This window comes from Salvelinus sp. IW2-2015, linkage group LG20, assembly GCF_002910315.2.
Source record: "Salvelinus sp. IW2-2015 linkage group LG20, ASM291031v2, whole genome shotgun sequence".
In the NCBI taxonomy this organism is placed as follows: Eukaryota; Metazoa; Chordata; class Actinopteri; order Salmoniformes; family Salmonidae; genus Salvelinus; species Salvelinus sp. IW2-2015.
Genome location: NC_036860.1, coordinates 55,193,265 through 55,211,300, shown reverse-complemented (window position 1 = coordinate 55,211,300; position 18,036 = coordinate 55,193,265). Strand labels below are relative to the sequence as shown.

Sequence of the window (18,036 nt, the reverse complement as noted above, 5' to 3'; positions counted from 1 at the left end):
GAGTGCTGCAGAGATGGTTGTCCTTCTGGAAGGTTCTCCCATCTCCACAGAGGAACTCTGGTGCTCTGTCAGAGTGACCATCGGGTTCTTGGTCACCTCCCTGACCAAGGTCCTTCTCCCCCGATTGCTCTGTTTGGCCGGGCGGCCAGCTCTAGGAAGAGTCTTGGTGGTTCCAAACTTTTTCCATTTAAGAGTGGAGCCAACTGTGTTCTTGGGGAACTTAAATGCTGCAGAAATTATTTGGTACCTTCCCCAGATCTCTGGCTTGACACAATCCTGTCTCAGAGCTCTACGGACAATTCCTTCGACTTCATGGCTTGGTTTTTGCTCTGACATGCACTGTCAACTGTAGGACCTTCTATAGACAGGCGTGTGCCTTTCCAAATCATGTCTAATCAATTGCTTTTACCACAGGTGGACGCCAATCAAGTTGTAGAAACATCTCAAGGTGGCTCAATGGAAACAGGATGCACTTGAACTCAATTTCGAGTCTCATAGCAAAGGGTCTGAATACACATGTAAATAATCTGTTTTTTATTTCTAATAAATTTACAAACATTTCTAAAAAACTGTTTTCACTTTCTCATTATGGGGTATTGTGTGTAGATTGATGAGGAAAAAAMCGAATTGAATCCATTTTAGAATAAGGCTGTAACGTAACAAAATGTGGAAAAAATCAAGGGATCTGAATACTTTCCGAAGATATATATATATATACAGTATATATATATATACACACACAGTAGCAGTCAATTGTTTGGACACACCTACTCATTCAAGGATTTTTCTTTATTTGTACTATTTTCTACATTGTAGAATAATAGTTAAGACATTAAAACTATGAAATAACAAATATGGAATCATGTAGTAACCAAAAAAGTGTTAAACAAATCAAAATATATTTTATATTTGAGATTCTTCAAAGTAGCTACCATTTGACTTGATGACAGCTTTGCACACTCTTGRCATTCTCTCAACTAGCTTCATGAGGAATGCTTTTCCAACTGTCTTGAAGGACTTCCCGCATATGCTGAGCACTTGTTGGCTGCTTTTCTTTCACTCTGCGGTCCAACTCATCMCAAACCATCTCAATTGGGTTGAGGTCAGGTGATTGTGGAGGCCATGTCATCTGACGCAGCACTCCATCAGTCTCCTTGGTCAAATAACCCTTACTCAGCCTGGAGCTGTGTTTTTGGGTCATTGTCCTTTTGAAAAACAAATGATAGTTCCACTAAGCGCATCCAGATGGGATGGATTATCGCTGCAGAATGCTGTGGTAGCCATGCTGGTTAAGTGTGCCTTGAATTCTAAATAAATCGCAGTGTCACCAGCAAAGCACCCCCACACCATCACACCTCCTCCTCCATGCTTCACCTACTATGCGTCTCACAAAGAAACGGCGGTTGGAACAGAAAATCTCAAATTTGGACTCATCAGACCAATGCTCGTGTTTCTTGGTCCAAGCAAGTCTATTCTTATTATTGGTGTCCTTTAGTAGTGGTTTCTTTGCAGGATTCAACCATTTTTATTTATTTATTTCATTTATTTTTTATTTATCCTTTATTTAATTAAGGATCTACAGGATCGGTGTTCCACCAACGGGACGGTTGAGCTAACGTGCGCTAATGTGATTAGCATGACGTTGTAAGTAACAAGAACATTTCCCAGGACATAGACATATCTTATATGGGCAGAAAGCTTAAATTCTTGTTAATCTAACTGCACTGTCCAATTTAGAGTAGCTATTACAGTGAAAACATACCATGCTATTGTTTGAGGAGAGTGCACAGTTATGTACTTGAAAATGTATAAATTGACCAATTAGGCACATTTAGGCAGACTTGATACAACATTTTGAACAKAAATACAATGGTTCATTGGATCAGTTTAAAACGTTGCACGTACACTGTTGCCATCTAGTGGCCAAAATCTAAATTGTGATAGAGTCCGAAGTCAGATAATGGCCTTTCTCTTGCATTTCATAGATGATGGAACAAACAAAACATGTTTTTKTCTTTGTATTATMTTTTACCAGATCTAATGTGTTATTCTCCTACATTAATTTCACATTTCCACAAACTTCAAAGTGTTTTCTTTCAAATGGTATCAAGACTATGCATATCCTTGCTTCAGGTCCTGAGCTACAGGCAGTTAGATTTGGGTATGTCATTTTAGATTTTTTTTTTTAGTCAGATCCTTAAGAGGTTTTAACTAGGCAAGTCAGTTAACAACAAAGGCCAGCATTCCGGAGCGCCTCTTCAATGTTGACGTTGAGACTGGTTTTTTGTGGGTACTATTTAATGAAGCTGCCAGTTGTGGACTTGTGAGGCGTCTGTTTCAATCTAGACACACTAATGTACTTGTCCTCTTGCTCAGTTGTCCTCTTTCTATTCTGGTTAGAGGCAGTTTGTGCTGTTTTGTGAAGGGAGTAGTACACAGCGTTGTACGAGATCTTCAGTTCCTTGGCAATTTCTCACATGGAAAAGCCTTCATTTCTCAGAACAAGAATAGACTGACGAGTTTCATTAGAAAGTACTTAGTTTCTGGCCATTTTGAGCCTGTAATCGAACCCACAAATGCTAATGCTCCAGATACTCAMCTAGTCTAAAGAAGGCCAGTTGTATTGCTTCTTTAATCAGCACAACAGTTTTCAGCTGTGCTAACATAATTGCAAAAGGGTTTTATAACGATCAATTCTACTTTTAAAATTATAAACTTGGATTAGCTAACACAATGTACCGTTGGAACACAGGAGTGATGGTTGCTGATAATGGGCCTCTGTACACCTATGTAGATATTCCATTAAAAAATCAGCCGTTTCCAACTACAATAGTCATTTACAACATTAACAATGTCTACACTGTATTTCTGATCAATTTTATGTTATTTTAATGGACAAAAAAATTGCTTTTGTTACATAAACAAGGACATTTCTAAGTGACCCCAAACTTTTGAACGGTAGTGAAAATATATTTTTACTCAGACGGAGTCTCAAATTACTATTGAGAGTAAGATGAGTAGAATACACCAGCTGAAATTTCAAAATTTGGTTGTGCATCAGCAGTTTTTCTCTTGTTATGTCAGTCACTCAATTAGTCATGTCAGCTAACAATATTTTGATTTGTAGTTAGTCTAGCCTTTCCAAACTTGTAGTAGTTATGGCTGAATACCGACTGGGCACGCAGGGAACATCCCCAGGGGCCCTGACCTCCAGGGGAAACCTATTGATTAGTTTAGTCATTCTCTCTCAGATATTGTATTAACATGGCATAGGKAATTACAAAATGGGTAGAATTGCAGGGACTTTGCTGTAAAACTGCAAAAAAAATCTCWMATTTTTTGGTATGTTTTCCGGATTCTATGTTTTTACACACCAATAATGCCTTTGACAACAACAATATAATGGGCTTTTATCATACTAATCCCTGGTAATGAACTTAACACCCTTGAACCAATGTGGATGTGATACAACGTCTTCCTTTGAAAAATCACAAAGACCAAAGATAGCTATCTCAACAGCTCAAAAAACTATACATCAACAATCTGCTGGCCATTAAACCCCCAGTGAAAGGGATGTGGTGGTGTTTATTGTTATCTGTTTTCAAACGCCCCTTATCTGAGGAGCTTAGGACAGATTCTGAAAATCCATTAATTCCTTGATAAAAAGGTGTGTTGCCTTATATAAAATCAAAGGATTTGTTGGAGAATAAATACAACCTGTAATAGATTCACCTCAGCAGTGCACATTGTCAGAGAAGTCAGACTGAATGACTGCACTTCATAGATAAGGCCCAGTACTCATGCTGTGAATACTAACAGAGAGATTGTCAGAAGCCTTGGCTATCCATACCTGTACATTTTGACTGATGTTTCATCTCTGAATATGCTCCCTTTGTGAATGGCTGTTATGCTGAAAAATGCAGAATGCTGGCTGCTCTGCAGCTGACCCTGTGCTATTCCCAGCCTGTCTTGTGTTTTGTGTGGTGAGATGGGTGCTGTGACAACAAAAATGACCAAATTCAATTGTCTCTATATAAAGGATCAATAAGTCGTAGACCTTTGTATTGGAACTGTATGATTCAGAATGATTGAAATCTAGGGATATAAACTCTGCTGTTGTGTTTTTTATTTAAATGGTGAATCCCTCTAAATGTTTAGAAAATAAATAGAACTGTGTGAATTTTGTTGGTGAACTCAAACAAACGAGGACTGCAAGTGTTGTGAAGAAAGGAATTCAGGGGCAAATCCCAAATAGGTCCTTGGTCACACCAAAAGGTTAATCTATAAGTCCAGGTTTCTAATACCAAGCAATCTCTTTCTATAAAACCACAACAATAAGGATCATAGCTCTGTACCCCTAATTTAATACAGTGAAATCTGATTTATTTTTCMGAAAGCAAAGCAATRGGGCCAGATTAGCTGAATCTCCCATCCCCCCTAACACCCTCACCAAACTGCCCAGATTAGTTGGGAATTAAGTTTCAACCATTTTATATGTGTCTGGTCTATAGGCGGATTATGTTTTTTGCTTTCTCTTTTTCTTTGTTAAATTTCTCTTATAAAATGAGAACGAGTGTGTCTGTCATTGAGCACAGTGGAGAAGGGAGAGGATTACTGTATGGCATATGCTTTACCCAGAAGCATTAACTGGATGCCTTGGCTGGTACTTTAAACACTAGTTTGAATTTCAAGTGAATTCTTTGGGCAGAAAGCTTGTCATGGAGGGGTCAAGTAGGATGGAGAGACAGAAGTTTCCATTCACCATTGACAGTATACTGAACAGATTTCCAAGTAACAGTGTGGAGAGTAGGCAGTCTGGTGCCACCCACAACCCTGTACCAAGTGAGGATGGAGCAAGATCAGAGAGTATTACTGCTGGGAGCCACATAGAACATCCACAGCACACCTGTTTATGCTGCTGCTACTGCTCCCACTGTGGAGAGGTGTTCCAGGCTGACTATCCTCCTGAMAGTAAGATTTAAACCTATGACAATTTTGACACTATGATCACGCTTMATTTTTCTCTCGCAATATATGTTTGTTTAATGATGATGTTTAAAGCAGTTCAGTTGTTTTYCCCATTAGCCAKGAAGGCCTATATGTTCATGCTTTGACCTGAAATCAATGTTCTTAAATCAATGTGCCTAAAACACTTAAATGTAAAGTTGTAAGTTGTTGTTCGTATGTGTATGTTTGTTGTGRGAAAAAATATAATTCAAAAATAAAAACACTTACATGTAAAGTTATTTTAATTCAGCATGCCAATATGCATGGTCCAGAAGAATGTGTCCGGAGCCATGCAGGTCAGGAGGAAATACCCACAGAGAGGAGCAGTCCTTCAGTCAGGTCCAGAGGCGCACCCGGCGACACCGCACCATATTCACCGAGGACCAGCTGGACGCTCTGGAAGAGCTGTTTCTTCAGAACCAGTATCCAGATGTGAAGACGCGGGAAAAACTAGCACTGAGTACTCATTTACACGAAGAGCGAGTAGAGGTAGGCAGCTACGTGTTTCTTTTTGTCCGCTTTTAAATCAGTTTGTTTTATTACGTTTATAACGTGTAGTCAATGTAGCTTAATTTTATTTTATTTCGATAGGTGTGGTTTAAAAACCGAAGAGCGAAGTGGAGGCGACAAAAAAGGACAGCATTTAGTGTGCGAAACCTGGAAAACTAGAAGATTATGCCGGATATGCCCATCTGAAGACATTTTTGGATAATTTGCATCCAATGCAATAATGAGGCTAGAWTCATTCTAAAAACGTCACTGCCAGACATTTCTGGTGACGTCACCCGTGTACATTCTTCCAATGACGTTCCTTGATTAGCAAAACGTCATCTAAKAACTATTGATATAACTACGTGAATTAAATTAAGGTATTCATACGCTTCTATTTTCAGAGGCTCTTTTTAGTTTATAACGGGATTATTTACATTCAGCAAGGTTTTGTTTGGCTTGCTAGCTAGCTAACAGAGAAGTCAAGGCCACCAGAGACCATTTCGCTAACTTCTTCTAGCGACCGACAATGGAAGGATTTGGAAAGGCGCTGATGTTTGGAACCCTCCCAATTAATCCTGTCACAACAGTTGTTCTTCGACAGCCACCCGAGGAAACAAAGAAAACAAACCGAAAGGTTCTCGATGAAGAAAACTACATAGAGGTAACGTTAACGTTGTGGAACAGACAGCTAAGCTAGCTAGTTAGCCAGTGATCATTTTAGCCTACCTGCAGCTGTCTAATGATACAATAGGTTTACAGTGTTGCTGCAAATCTAAGTGTTAAGGTCAATACAGATAAATGTGATTTAACAAACATAGTGGTGATGTTATACATACAACCGCGTTGTTTAGTATGTGCTGTGTGTGTTGGGGCTAGGCCGTGTTGATAGTTGCCAATGTCTTCCTAACTTGTCTGTTTTGTATGACTTTCAACAGAGTTTAGAGAAGATCATCCAGAGGGACTTTTTCCCAGATGTGACCAAGTTACATGCACAGAAGGACTACCTCGAAGCTGAGGAAAATGGGGATCTTGGGAAGATGCGGGAAATATCCATTAAGTATGGGTCATCTTTAGCCAAGTCCACACCACGCTCCACTGCCCCATGTGAGTAAGGTGATAAGTAAACTGTGTCAAGGAAACTCTTTTCCACATAATGTACTGGTTGTCTATGAATGCAGCAGTGGTGCCATAATAATATGCCACCCACTGGTTTGTTTAGATGTTACTCCAGCTTCCTTTGAGACACCAGAGGGTCGTCCTGGATCTCCCTCTTCTGTACTGGGCAAAAACAAGAACGGAACAGACGTGGGTAAGTTCCTGTTCACCAGGGTGACTGAGAATGGCACTACTCTGTCTAAAGTTTGCCATACATTTCACAATTTTCAATTGGGATTTTGCAATGATTTGCGATCCACAACTAATTTCTGGGATCACAGGTAAATCCTAAAAGTCGTAGGCTCCGACCAAGACGTTGTAGGTTGCATAATGTGAGCGAGTGAAAGATGTGCGATTTGGGTTCTTGCGCTTTCCTGATAAGCATATTAGGTCCTGTTTTATTTTWWTTTTTTAAATACATTTTTWWATTAAAAAAATCTTAATAATTCTGACATACCAGACATTTTTGGTCGTATCTTGTGTAGTGAAGGGGTGCGCTGACCAGCTGTCAAGTCTCTATACTGATGTTTTCAACCTCTCCCAGACCCAGTCTGTAATACCTACATGTTTCAAGCAGACCACCATAGACTTTGTGCCCAAGAATGCCGAAGTAACCCATCTAAATTATCGCCCCGGAGCATGAAATTCTTTAAAAGGCTGGTCATGGCTCACATCAACACCATCATCCCAGACACTCTGGACCCACTCCAATTCCCATACCACCCCAACAGATCCACAGGTGACGCAATCTCTATTGCACGCCACACTGCCCTTTCCCACCTGGAAAAGAGGTACACCTACGTGAGAATTCTGTTATTTGACTACAGCTCAGGGTTCAACACCATAATGCCATTCAAGCTCATCACTAAGCTAAGGACCCTGGGACCAAAAAACCTCCTTCTGTAACTGGATCCTGGACTTCCTGACGGGCCGCCACCAGGTGGTGAGGGTAGGCAAGAACACATCCGCCACGCTGACCCTCAACACGGGGGCAACTTAGGGGTGCATGCTTAGACCCCTCCTGTAGTCCCTGTTCACCCACAACTGCGTGAACGTACGACTCCAACATCATCATTAAGTTTGCTGACGACACAACGGTGGTAGGCCTAATCACCGACGACGATGAGACCGCCTATAGGAAGTCAGAGACCTGGTATTGTGGTGCCAAGACAGCAACCTCTCCCTCCAATGTCAGCAAGACCAAGGAGCTGACCATGGACTATAGGAGAAAGAGGACAGAGCACGCCCCCATCCACATCGACGGGGCTGTAGTGGAGCGGGTCGAAAACTTAAAGTTCCTCTGTGTCCACATCACTAAGGATCTATCATGGTCCACACACACCAACGCAGTCGTGAAGAGAGCACGACAACACCTTTTCCCCCTCAGGAGGCTGAAAAGATTTGGCATGGATCCTCAAAAGGTTGTACAGCTACACCATTGAGAGCATCTTGACTGGCAGCATCACCGCTTGGTATGGCAACTGCAAGGCGCTACAGAGGGTAGTGTGTACGGCCCAGTACATCACTGAGCTACCTTCCATCCAGGACCTCTATACCAGGCGGTGTCAGAGGAAGCCCCTAAAAATTGTCACCGCACGGCAAGCGGTACCGATGCACCAAGGCTGGAACCAACAGGACCCTGGACAGCTTGTACACCCAAGCCATCCCATAAGACTGCTAAATAGTTAGTTCGGGTAGCTATTTGGTTAACTATTTAACTTTCTGCATTAACCCTTTTAGCACTAACTTTTTTGATTCCTCACATATGCTGCTGCTACTTAATTATCTGCCACTTATTCCTAGTTATATGTACATATCTACCTCATTTACCTCGTACCCCAGCACATCGACTTGGTACTGGTACCCCTTGTATATAGCCAAGTTATCATTACTCGCTGTGTATTTATTGTTACTATTACGTGTTTTACTTTTCTATTATTTCTCTATTTTCTTTCTCTCTGCATTGTTGGAAAGCGCCCGTAAGTAAGCAAACTCGTGTAATGATTTTTAACACCAATTGCAGACTTTAGGATTACAGGATTATGCCGAGAGTTCGCATAATGTAACTGCTCCCCCAATGTTAAGATTTTTGTTGTCGTATAATGCATGCTTAGCTTAAGGACACCGAACTTTACAATGGCTCTCAAGACTATTTCAAAATATAGGTCTTCCAGCTGTTATGATCTAGTGGTAATTGGTCGTTGATTTCTTATATAGTGCTATGTAAAGAACTCAATTACAGCAGTAAGATGTGTTTGTTGTGTGTTTGTAGTGAACAAGGAAGGAGACGAGGAAGAGAAAGAGCTGCCCTGTCTTGATCGCTTCTTGGCTAAGAACACAAGCGAGGATAATGCATCCTTTGAGCAGATCATGGTTCTAGCAGAAGACAAGGAAAAGTTGAGGCATGCGTGGCTGTATGAGGCAGAGGCTGAATTTAAACAGGTACACTTGCCATAATCTCTCATTTGATYACATGTGAATTGCACACTACTCAAATGCTGTAGTATGTAATGCTCCTAGAGTGTTATTTCATGAGTTGAAAACAATWATATTTTCTCCTTCAATTAACAGATATGTTATAACAGCATGTTTCTGATTTTTAGCGGCATGAAGAAAACCTTGCACTTCCGTCATCTGAGAAGCAGGCCCTTGAGTGTGTAAAGGCAGGACTGGAGACCTGGGAGTACAAAGCAAAGAATGCCCTTATGTACTATCCAGAGGGTGAGGATGAGCCAAACAATTATTTTCCTGCATGATAAACGTGCCTGTTATCTTGCTTGATTATAATGTGGTTTGAATAGGGTGCATAAAGCCACACATACAAACACTATACTATAGACCAGGGTTCCTCAACTGGCGGCCCATGGGCCAAATTTGGCCCTGTGGGTGGTTTTATTTGGTCCCCCAAGTTTTCTGAGCAAAAAAAAACGATTGTGTTTTTTTGTTGGACGTAATAGATTCAGAACAACATAATCATAATCAGTGATTTTAATTCATGAAATCTGTTCCCAAGTATTCCCTCACATAAAAAAGACYGTATACAAATGTAAGCAAGGTTTGAAATTGATATCTGTTTCGGCTTCTTGTGGTCAATTTACCGTCGACAAATTATTTGTAATTATGTTCCGGCCCCCCGACCGTCCGCCCAAGAAAAATKTATTTAAAATGAAATACAGAAATATCTMATTTACATACACTACCGTTCAAAAGTTTAGGGTCACTTAGAGATGTCCTGGTTTTTGAAAGAAAAGCAAAAAAAAAATTGTCCATTTAAAATAACATCAAATTGATCAGAAATACAGTGTAGACATTGTTAATGTTGTAAATTACTATTGTAGCTGGAAACGTCAGATTTTTWATGGAATATCTAAATAGGTGTACAGAGGCCCATTATCAGCAACCATCACTCCTGTCTTCCAATGGCACGTTGTGTTAGCTAATCCAAGTTTATAATTTTAAWATTGATCATTTAGAAAACCCTTTTGCAATTATGTTAGCACAGCTGAAAACKGTTGTGCTGATTTAAGGAAGCAATAAAACTGGCTTTTTTTTTGTTGACTAGTTGAGTATCTGGAACATCAACATTTGTGGGTTCRATTACAGGCTCAAAATGGCCAGAAACCAAGTATTTTCTTCTGAAACTCGTCAGTCTATTCTTGTTCTGAGAAATTAAGGCTATTCCATGCGAGAAATTGCCAAGAAACTGAAAATCTCATACAACGCTGTGTACTACTCCCTTCACAGAACAGCGCAAACTGGCTCTGACCAGAATAGAAAGAGGAGTGGGAGGCCCCGGTGCAAAACTGAGCAAGAGGACAAGTACATTAGTGTCTAGGTTGAGAAACAGACGCCTCACAAGTCCTCAACTGGCAGCTTCATTAAATAGTACAAAATGTACAAAATATACAATGCCGTACCATGAAACACAACAGTGCAAGCAAAAAAAGCTAGAAGTAAATTCTACTGGATTAGAGGTGCTAGTGTCTGAGTACAACCAAAAGGTTTTGTCTCACTCAGTTGTTGCTTGACCAGTATAAATAAAAACATAGCTTCAAAGAGAACTATCAGGACAATTCAAGTTGTTTTAGCAATAAAGTACCAYAGTAGGAGTCATAATACCTATAAAACCTAGCRGTCAAACAGGGAAATGGTTCCAATTGTTTTTTCACCATTCATTTTTCCCATAGGGGATTTTAAGAAACACTTAAAATAAGGGCTGTGTTTTGTTTAGGCTAACCCCGGCGTGACGTTTTGATAACCGTGTAAATCTCTCTAAGACAAGGTGACTTTTCAATATATTCGCCTGTATTTACATCCCAAAAATGAAATGATAATTAGCTGCTACTGTGGCTATCATAAAGAACTACAAATGCCATGACGAGCTGGGCGAGACTGCCGAATCAAGGCAAAGGGAATAATCTCTTGATTAACTATCTAATGTTAGTTAAAAGTAGTAATGATTCAATTGGCTACATTTCTTTAAATGGATAATTCTGTTAAGAGGATCAGACCCATTTTTTCCAATTTTCACCTAAAATGACATACCCAAATCTAACTGCCTGTAGCTCAGGCCCTGAAGCAAGGATATGCATTTTCTTGGTACCATTTGAAAGGAAACACTTTGAAGTTTGTRGAAATGTGAATGTAGGAGAATATAACACACTAGATCTGGTAAAAGATAATACAAAGGAAAAAAACAAATGTTWTTTTTTTTTAATMTTTTTTTTTACCATCTTTGAAATGCAAGAGAGGGCATTAATGTATTATTCCAGCCCAGGTGCAATTTAGATTTTGGCYATTAGATGGCAGCAGTGTGTGTGCAACGTTTAAGCCTGATCCAATGAACCATTGCATTTCTGTTCAAAATGTATCAAGACTACCCAAATGTGCCTAATTTGTTTATTATTAACTTTTCATGTTCAAAACTGTGCATTCTATTCAAACAATAGCATGGTATTCTTTCACTGTAATAGCTACTGTAAATTGGACAGTGCAGTTAGAGTAACAAGAATTTTAGCTTTATGCCAATATCAGATATGTCTATGTCCTGGGAAACGTTCTTGTTACTTACAACCTCATGCTAATTGCATTAGCCTACATTAGCTCAACCGTCCCACAGGGGACCCACCAATCCTGGAGAAGTTTTAACTGTCTTGTGCACTTTAAAAAAATTGACACAATACCTGTTAGCAAAGGTGTCAGCAAGAGATGACGTGCAGAGATGTGTAGTTTTGCATGGTGTTTACTCTGATGCTAATTAGCAGTTTCGAATCTGAGAGTAAATAAAGTCGAATATATTGGTAAAACGATTGGAAACATTTCCGTGTTTGACCACTAGATTTTATGGGTATTATGACACATACACTGTGGGGCTCTATGGCAAATATACTTCAAATGAATAGGCAACACTCACCAATAAGCCATCCATCCTCTATCGCTCCCTCCTGTAGGTGTATAGGCCAACATTGCTGTTTTCCAGAATGAACGAGTCGTGCGTTCCACCTGGCCACATTGCCACGACATGTGAATGTGGTGGCAATGTTATGTTCAAGTATAGATCACCTGCACATTAAGAGTGAAAGCCTTTTCTGTTCACATAGCCTAGTTGAAGTCGTTTTGGGATGGTGCTTTTATGGCGATGTGGGTGCCGTCTATTGCGCTGTTGGTATTTGGGAACCCATTTATGGCAAAGAAACCCCTCTTGACTTCAACCTCTTTTGYGATGGTGTATGGAAATTGTATGTTACAATTTGTCTGATTATTGCATCCATCGAGGGATGGCAAGCTCCCACTGAAAAGTGCCCATTGTCAAAAACCAGAGGGTGGATAACACTTTAATGTGCAGCGCAATGGCATGTGTTTGCTTTTCTAAAGTAGGTCTTAAATCCTCGCAAAGATCCTATAAGATTGGTTTTGGGAAACGATATCTGATGAGCAAAATCAGTACTTTCTGAAGAAAAAAAACGTCCCACTTGTCTCTAAAAACGCGCTCTTTGAAATGCAGTGTGTGCCAAATCTTCCAACAGTGCAAGATCAGCCATCTCTCATTCAGTTTCCTATTATCTCAGTCTTTTATAGTATTTCAACAATGGTTTCACTTTCACACATACCTTTAATTTAACAAATTACTGTACTTGAATTAGTATTTGGAGCATGTGACAAATACAATTTCAWGACTTTATATGGATTATCATAACAAATGCATGAGTTCACAATGGTAATACAATTAAATCAAAACATTTTAAATTATTACTTTCACACATTTTCAACGTGTGTTTTCCCAATTGTACACTTGAAAATCAGTTCCCTTGTTCCACCACATGACACTGTGCGTACGCCTGGTCATGGCAGTGCGTAAATGTATGCATACTCAAAAAAAACKTTCATATTGATAAATCTCACACTTTGTGTGGAAATGATTGCACGGTTTGCGCACAGATTTATACCTACACATGATTGATAAATGAGGCCCCAGGATTATACGATATTTGCACAGTCTTTTTAAAATTCTTCAAGCTTTGAAGTTGGTTGTTGATCATTGCTAGACATTTCAAGTCTTGCCACAGATTTTCAAGCTAATTTAAGTCAAAACTCTAACTACTACTGTAGGCCACTCAGGAACATTTAGTGTCATCTTGGTAAGCAACTCGTGTATATTGTGCCTTCTGTTTTAGATTATTGTCCTGCTGGAAGGTGAATTTTTGTCTCCCGGTGTCTTTCGGAAAGCAGACAGAACCAGGTTATCCTCTAGGATTTTGCCTGTGCTTAGCTCTATTCCTTTGTATCAACAAAAAAAACTCCCTAGTCCTTGCTGATGATAAACAAATCCAGAACATGATGCAGCCACCACCATACTTGAAAATATGAAGAGGGGTACTCGGTGATGTTGAGTTGGATCTTCCCTAAACAGAAAGCTTTGTATTTAGGACATAAAGTTAATCTCTTTGCCACATTTTTTGCAGTTTAATTCAGTGCCTTAAGGCAAACAGGATGCATGTTTTGGAATGTGTTTTATTCTTTACAGGCTTCCTTCTTTTAACTTTGTCAATTAAGTTAGTATTGTGGAGTAACTACTATGTTGTTGATTCATCCTCAGTTTTCTCCTATCACAGCCACTAAACTCTTAACTGTTTTAAAGGCTCTGGCAACTACATTAGGAAGGACGCCTGTATCCTTGTAGTGACTGGGTGTATTGATACACCCTCCAAAGTGTAATTAATAACTTCACCTTGCTCAAAGGGATATTCATTGTCTGTTTATTTACATTTTACCCATCTACCAATAGGTGCCCTTCTTTGCGAGGCATTGGAAAACGTCCCTGGTCTTCGTGGTTGAATCTGTGTTTGAAATTCACTGCTCGACTGAGGGACCTTACATATAATTGTAATTGTGTGGGGTACAGAGATGAGGTAGTCATTCAAAAATAATGTTAAACACTATTATTGCAAATTTTTACTCSTGAACTKATTTAAGCTTGCCATAACAAAGGGGTTGAATACTTGTTGACTCAAGACATTTAAACTTTTCATTTTAAATTAATTTGTAGAAATGTCTAAAAGCATAATTCCACGTTGACATTATGGGGTATTGTGTGTAGGCCAGTGATGGCAAATCTCAATTTAATTATTTTTAAATTCAGGCTGCACAACAAAATGTGGAAAAAGTCAAGGGCTGTGAATACTTTCTGAAGGCACTGTACATKATGAATTGTTTGATGTTGTATAAGTTGAGTTGAACACCTTCATGATCTTATTTAATAAGGTGTCCAGGATGATGACACACTCTTCAAGAAACCCAGGGAGGTGATTCACAAGAACACTCGCTTTGTGGGAGACCCCTTCAGCAAAGCCCTTAACAAATGCCAGCTTCAACAGGCTGCAGCCCTCAATGCACAGGTAAAGTGCTTTCCTGACAAATTATTGGTTTTAAGTAAATGGTTGTATCCTATTTTTAGTCAAGGGATTTTAAAGTAGAGGAAGGTCAAGGTATCTAAAGATCAAATTAAATGGATTGATCCTGAATGATTTATCTGACAGAGTGTTTATCTCCAGTTCAAACAGGGTAAAGTAGGCCCAGATGGCAAAGAACTTAATGCCCAGGATTCCCCTAACGTGAATGGATATGGGTTTGAAGGAACTCCCTGCCCTTCCCCAGGTAAGTAGTTATATTCAAGTATAGATCACTTTCAATATTCTCAACTAAATAACTATCAGAAATACTTAGTTATTGGGTAAGAATAGATGTTTTTCCAACATTTGGTGCTGTTAGAGAGGCTTCCATAAAACTTTCCCAACTGCATAAAAACTAAACTCCCCTAACCTGATATTGTCCTACCAGGTATGGCTGAGTCCCCCCTGATGACCTGGGGTGAGATAGAGAGCACCCCCTTTCGCCTGGATGGGTCTGACTCACCGTTTCAAGAGAGGAACATCGGCCCATCTTTTAAGGTACAAGCCAATGGCTGGCAGCCGCCCCMAAAAAAACATGTTTTTTTCAGAGTAGTTTCTTAACCTGAGATAATCTGACACACAGATTCCAGAACCAGGAAGAAGAGAGAGGTTGGGTTTGAAAATGGCCAATGAGGCTGCCGCCAAAAACCGGGCAAAGAAGCAAGAAGCATTGCGAAAGGTCACAGAAAACCTGGCAAGGTAAAAACTGATTGACGATTTATTTAACTAAATATGCCCTAGATCTTTCTTTTTGCAAAACCGCATGTTTTTTCATAGCTCAATTCTATGACCTCTTGTTATACAAAATTCTTAGTCCTTTAAAAATGCTTTTTATTATTTTGAACCTAATTTCTGTCTTTCAGTCTCACCCCAAAAGGCCTGAGCCCAGCATTGACCCCTGCCCTTCAGAGGCTTGTAAACCGCACCTCCAGCAAATACACAGACAAAGCTCTAAGGGCAAGCTACACACCATCACCCACACACAGAGGAGYAGGCTCCAAGACCCCCCTGGGTGGTCCAGCCACTCCCTCAGGCACTCCGACACCAAGCAAAGCTAGGACCCCCGCCTCCCAGGACCCAGCATCCATCACAGACGACTTACTGCAGCTTCCCAAGAGGAGGAAAGCATCTGACTTCTTCTGACTGGAGTAAAGCAAAACTGAGAAAGAACGGTTATCTTGAGGAAGTGAACTCTTACATGTTTAAAGCAAGTTGTCATCAAGCAAATTACCGGCCATGTTTCTCTCTACCCCACCTCATGCCCTCCCCCTGGATTTTATGGACTTGCCTTTTATGGCTGGAACAGTCTGTGCACAATGAAGGGCAGAGTCAAAATACCAACTCTGAATTCAAGGATAGTTGGAAAACTCAGGTCATTACTGTTTTTAGGGTGTTGGACAGAAATGCATAGTATGTACTGTGTTAGAAACCTTCCAAGACTGGATAACTTACAATATGTGGGTTCCAAAGAGATTCTATAATTGTACATAGCCTAGGCTGATGTTATTTTAATCTTGGTGAATGTTACGAGGCTTTTTTGATTTTTTTGTTTTGTTAATATGTTCAAATGTAAGCCTCTATTGTATGCCTTTTTTTGCAATCTAAACTTTCAGTCCTCAACCTAAAAATTGCCTTGTTGTAAATCCCAAATGTTGACACTCACCTTTGTCATAGCAGACTCGATTTCTAAAAATGTAACGAAGGCTATATGGTTCATCTTGACAAATATGTATGTTCCATTTATTATGAACTAATCAGGTGGAATAAATCCAGGACTTCAACATCAGGAATCAGCAGGGATGTTGTTCATTGCATCAGGGAATTATTTTTTCTTGGTGTGCTTAGATGTTCCAGCTGCCTCTTTGCTCTACACTGAAGGTTTTGGATCTGATTTGGCCTCAGCCTCTGCTTTCACCCCTTTCTTGTTCTCATTGCCATGAGGATTCTTACTACTTTCACCCTTCCTTTCCTTTTTGGAGCAAGCTGCTTCCGATGTGGAAGGCCCATCTTCCCGTCTCATACTACCATGTGATTTGGACTGCACCCATACATGCTCAAGGATATTGTCAATCTCTACCCTCTGGGCCACATCGGGGTTATGCATGTGATATATCAAGTCTTTGTACTCTGTCAGGACAGCTTTGCTGCGTGGGAAATCAATGTGATGCTCCTTCTGAATCTTCAGCATCTTCTTGATATTGGAGTCATCATAGGGCATTGCTACAGAGCATAATGAATTGAATGACCCCCCCATACTCCAAACGTCATACACTTTGGGGTTGTATGGGACCCCCTGTAATACCTCTGGTGATGCATAGGCTGCAGAGCCACAGAACGTTTTGCTGAGAATCATTTGTCCATCCTCATCATATTTGATCCACCTGGCGAAACCAAAGTCTGACACTTTGAGGTTAAAGTTTTGGTCCAATAGCAGGTTTTCACATTTCAAGTCTCTATGAACAACATCTAGGGCGTGTGCGAATTTTATTGCAAGTGACAGCTGTTTGAACAGTGTTCTGGTGAAWTCTTCGGGCAAGGCACCCCTGAATTTGATGAACTCCAGTAGGTCCCTTTGCACACCAAGCTCCATAATCATGTACACCTTGCCTTCTGAAGTCTCGAAGATTTCGAATGTCTTGACGATGTTGCGGTGGTTTAGGGATGCAAGAATGTCCAGTTCCCGGGGCAAGAACTTCTCCAAAAAATCCGGCGGCGCCCTTTTTCTGTTAATAATTTTGATTGCCACATTGGTCTTCAGACGCTCGGAATAAGCGGATTTTACTTTGGCGTATGACCCCTCGCCTAAACTGATGCCCAATGTATAGCCCCGTTTCTTAAGCACCAGTGAGTCATCCATGGCTAAATAGGACGACCCGAACTATTTTGGTGAATGTTATAATTCACTATTATTGACACCATGTTGAACTCAGTTCATAGTTGGATATCAAAGATAGTAACAAATACCCTATGTGTGACTAACATTCTATAATTTATCACTAACTTGGGAAATGACGTGAAGTTTATTTCTATTACATGTTAATTTGCGTAATAATGGAATGTTTAATTCCTCAATAGCAGTCATTGACGTATGCCATTAGGCACATGGCTCATTTCCCAGTCATAGCATGTTATCTAAAAGGATGTTATAACATGAGTGAATTGTACATGATGCCTACATGTATACATTAAGAWGAAAACGATTATAATTAATGTGTGAATTGATAAAAAATTACTTGCATTACATTTCATGAAACGTTTCAATACCCATGCTTAAGATTTTTAGAACATTCTTTAAAAAAAGCTGTTGTCCATGAAGTTCTGTTGAAATTCAAGTATAGCCTAATTTGCAATCAATCAAAACCAACCAATTAATCAAAAATGAATGCTTTTTCAMTCCGGACACAATTCTGTTAGCTACTATAACACATGTATA

General features: G+C 39.9%; 2 protein-coding genes and 1 pseudogene across 2 annotated transcripts; 2 read left to right on the top strand and 1 right to left on the bottom strand.

Moving 5' to 3' along the window:
• The first annotated feature begins 4,736 nt into the window (after positions 1–4,736).
• On the top strand, positions 4,737–5,683 carry LOC139029465 (homeobox protein goosecoid-2). Its single transcript, XM_070449510.1, has 3 exons — positions 4,737–4,971; positions 5,258–5,496; positions 5,599–5,683. Exons 1-3 carry the CDS (start codon positions 4,737–4,739, stop codon positions 5,674–5,676), a joined length of 552 nt encoding a protein of 183 aa, XP_070305611.1. The 3' UTR covers positions 5,677–5,683.
• A 114-nt stretch (positions 5,684–5,797) lies between these two features.
• LOC111980969 (splicing factor ESS-2 homolog) lies at positions 5,798–16,389 on the top strand. The gene is made up of 10 exons (XM_024012063.2): positions 5,798–6,160; positions 6,435–6,603; positions 6,719–6,808; positions 8,927–9,096; positions 9,258–9,375; positions 14,416–14,549; positions 14,706–14,808; positions 14,992–15,101; positions 15,187–15,302; positions 15,467–16,389. Exons 1-10 carry the CDS (start codon positions 6,026–6,028, stop codon positions 15,744–15,746), a joined length of 1,425 nt encoding a protein of 474 aa, XP_023867831.1. The 5' UTR covers positions 5,798–6,025; the 3' UTR covers positions 15,747–16,389.
• On the bottom strand, positions 16,387–17,460 carry LOC111980974 (testis-specific serine/threonine-protein kinase 1-like; annotated as a pseudogene).
• Positions 17,461–18,036: the final 576 nt, after the last annotated feature.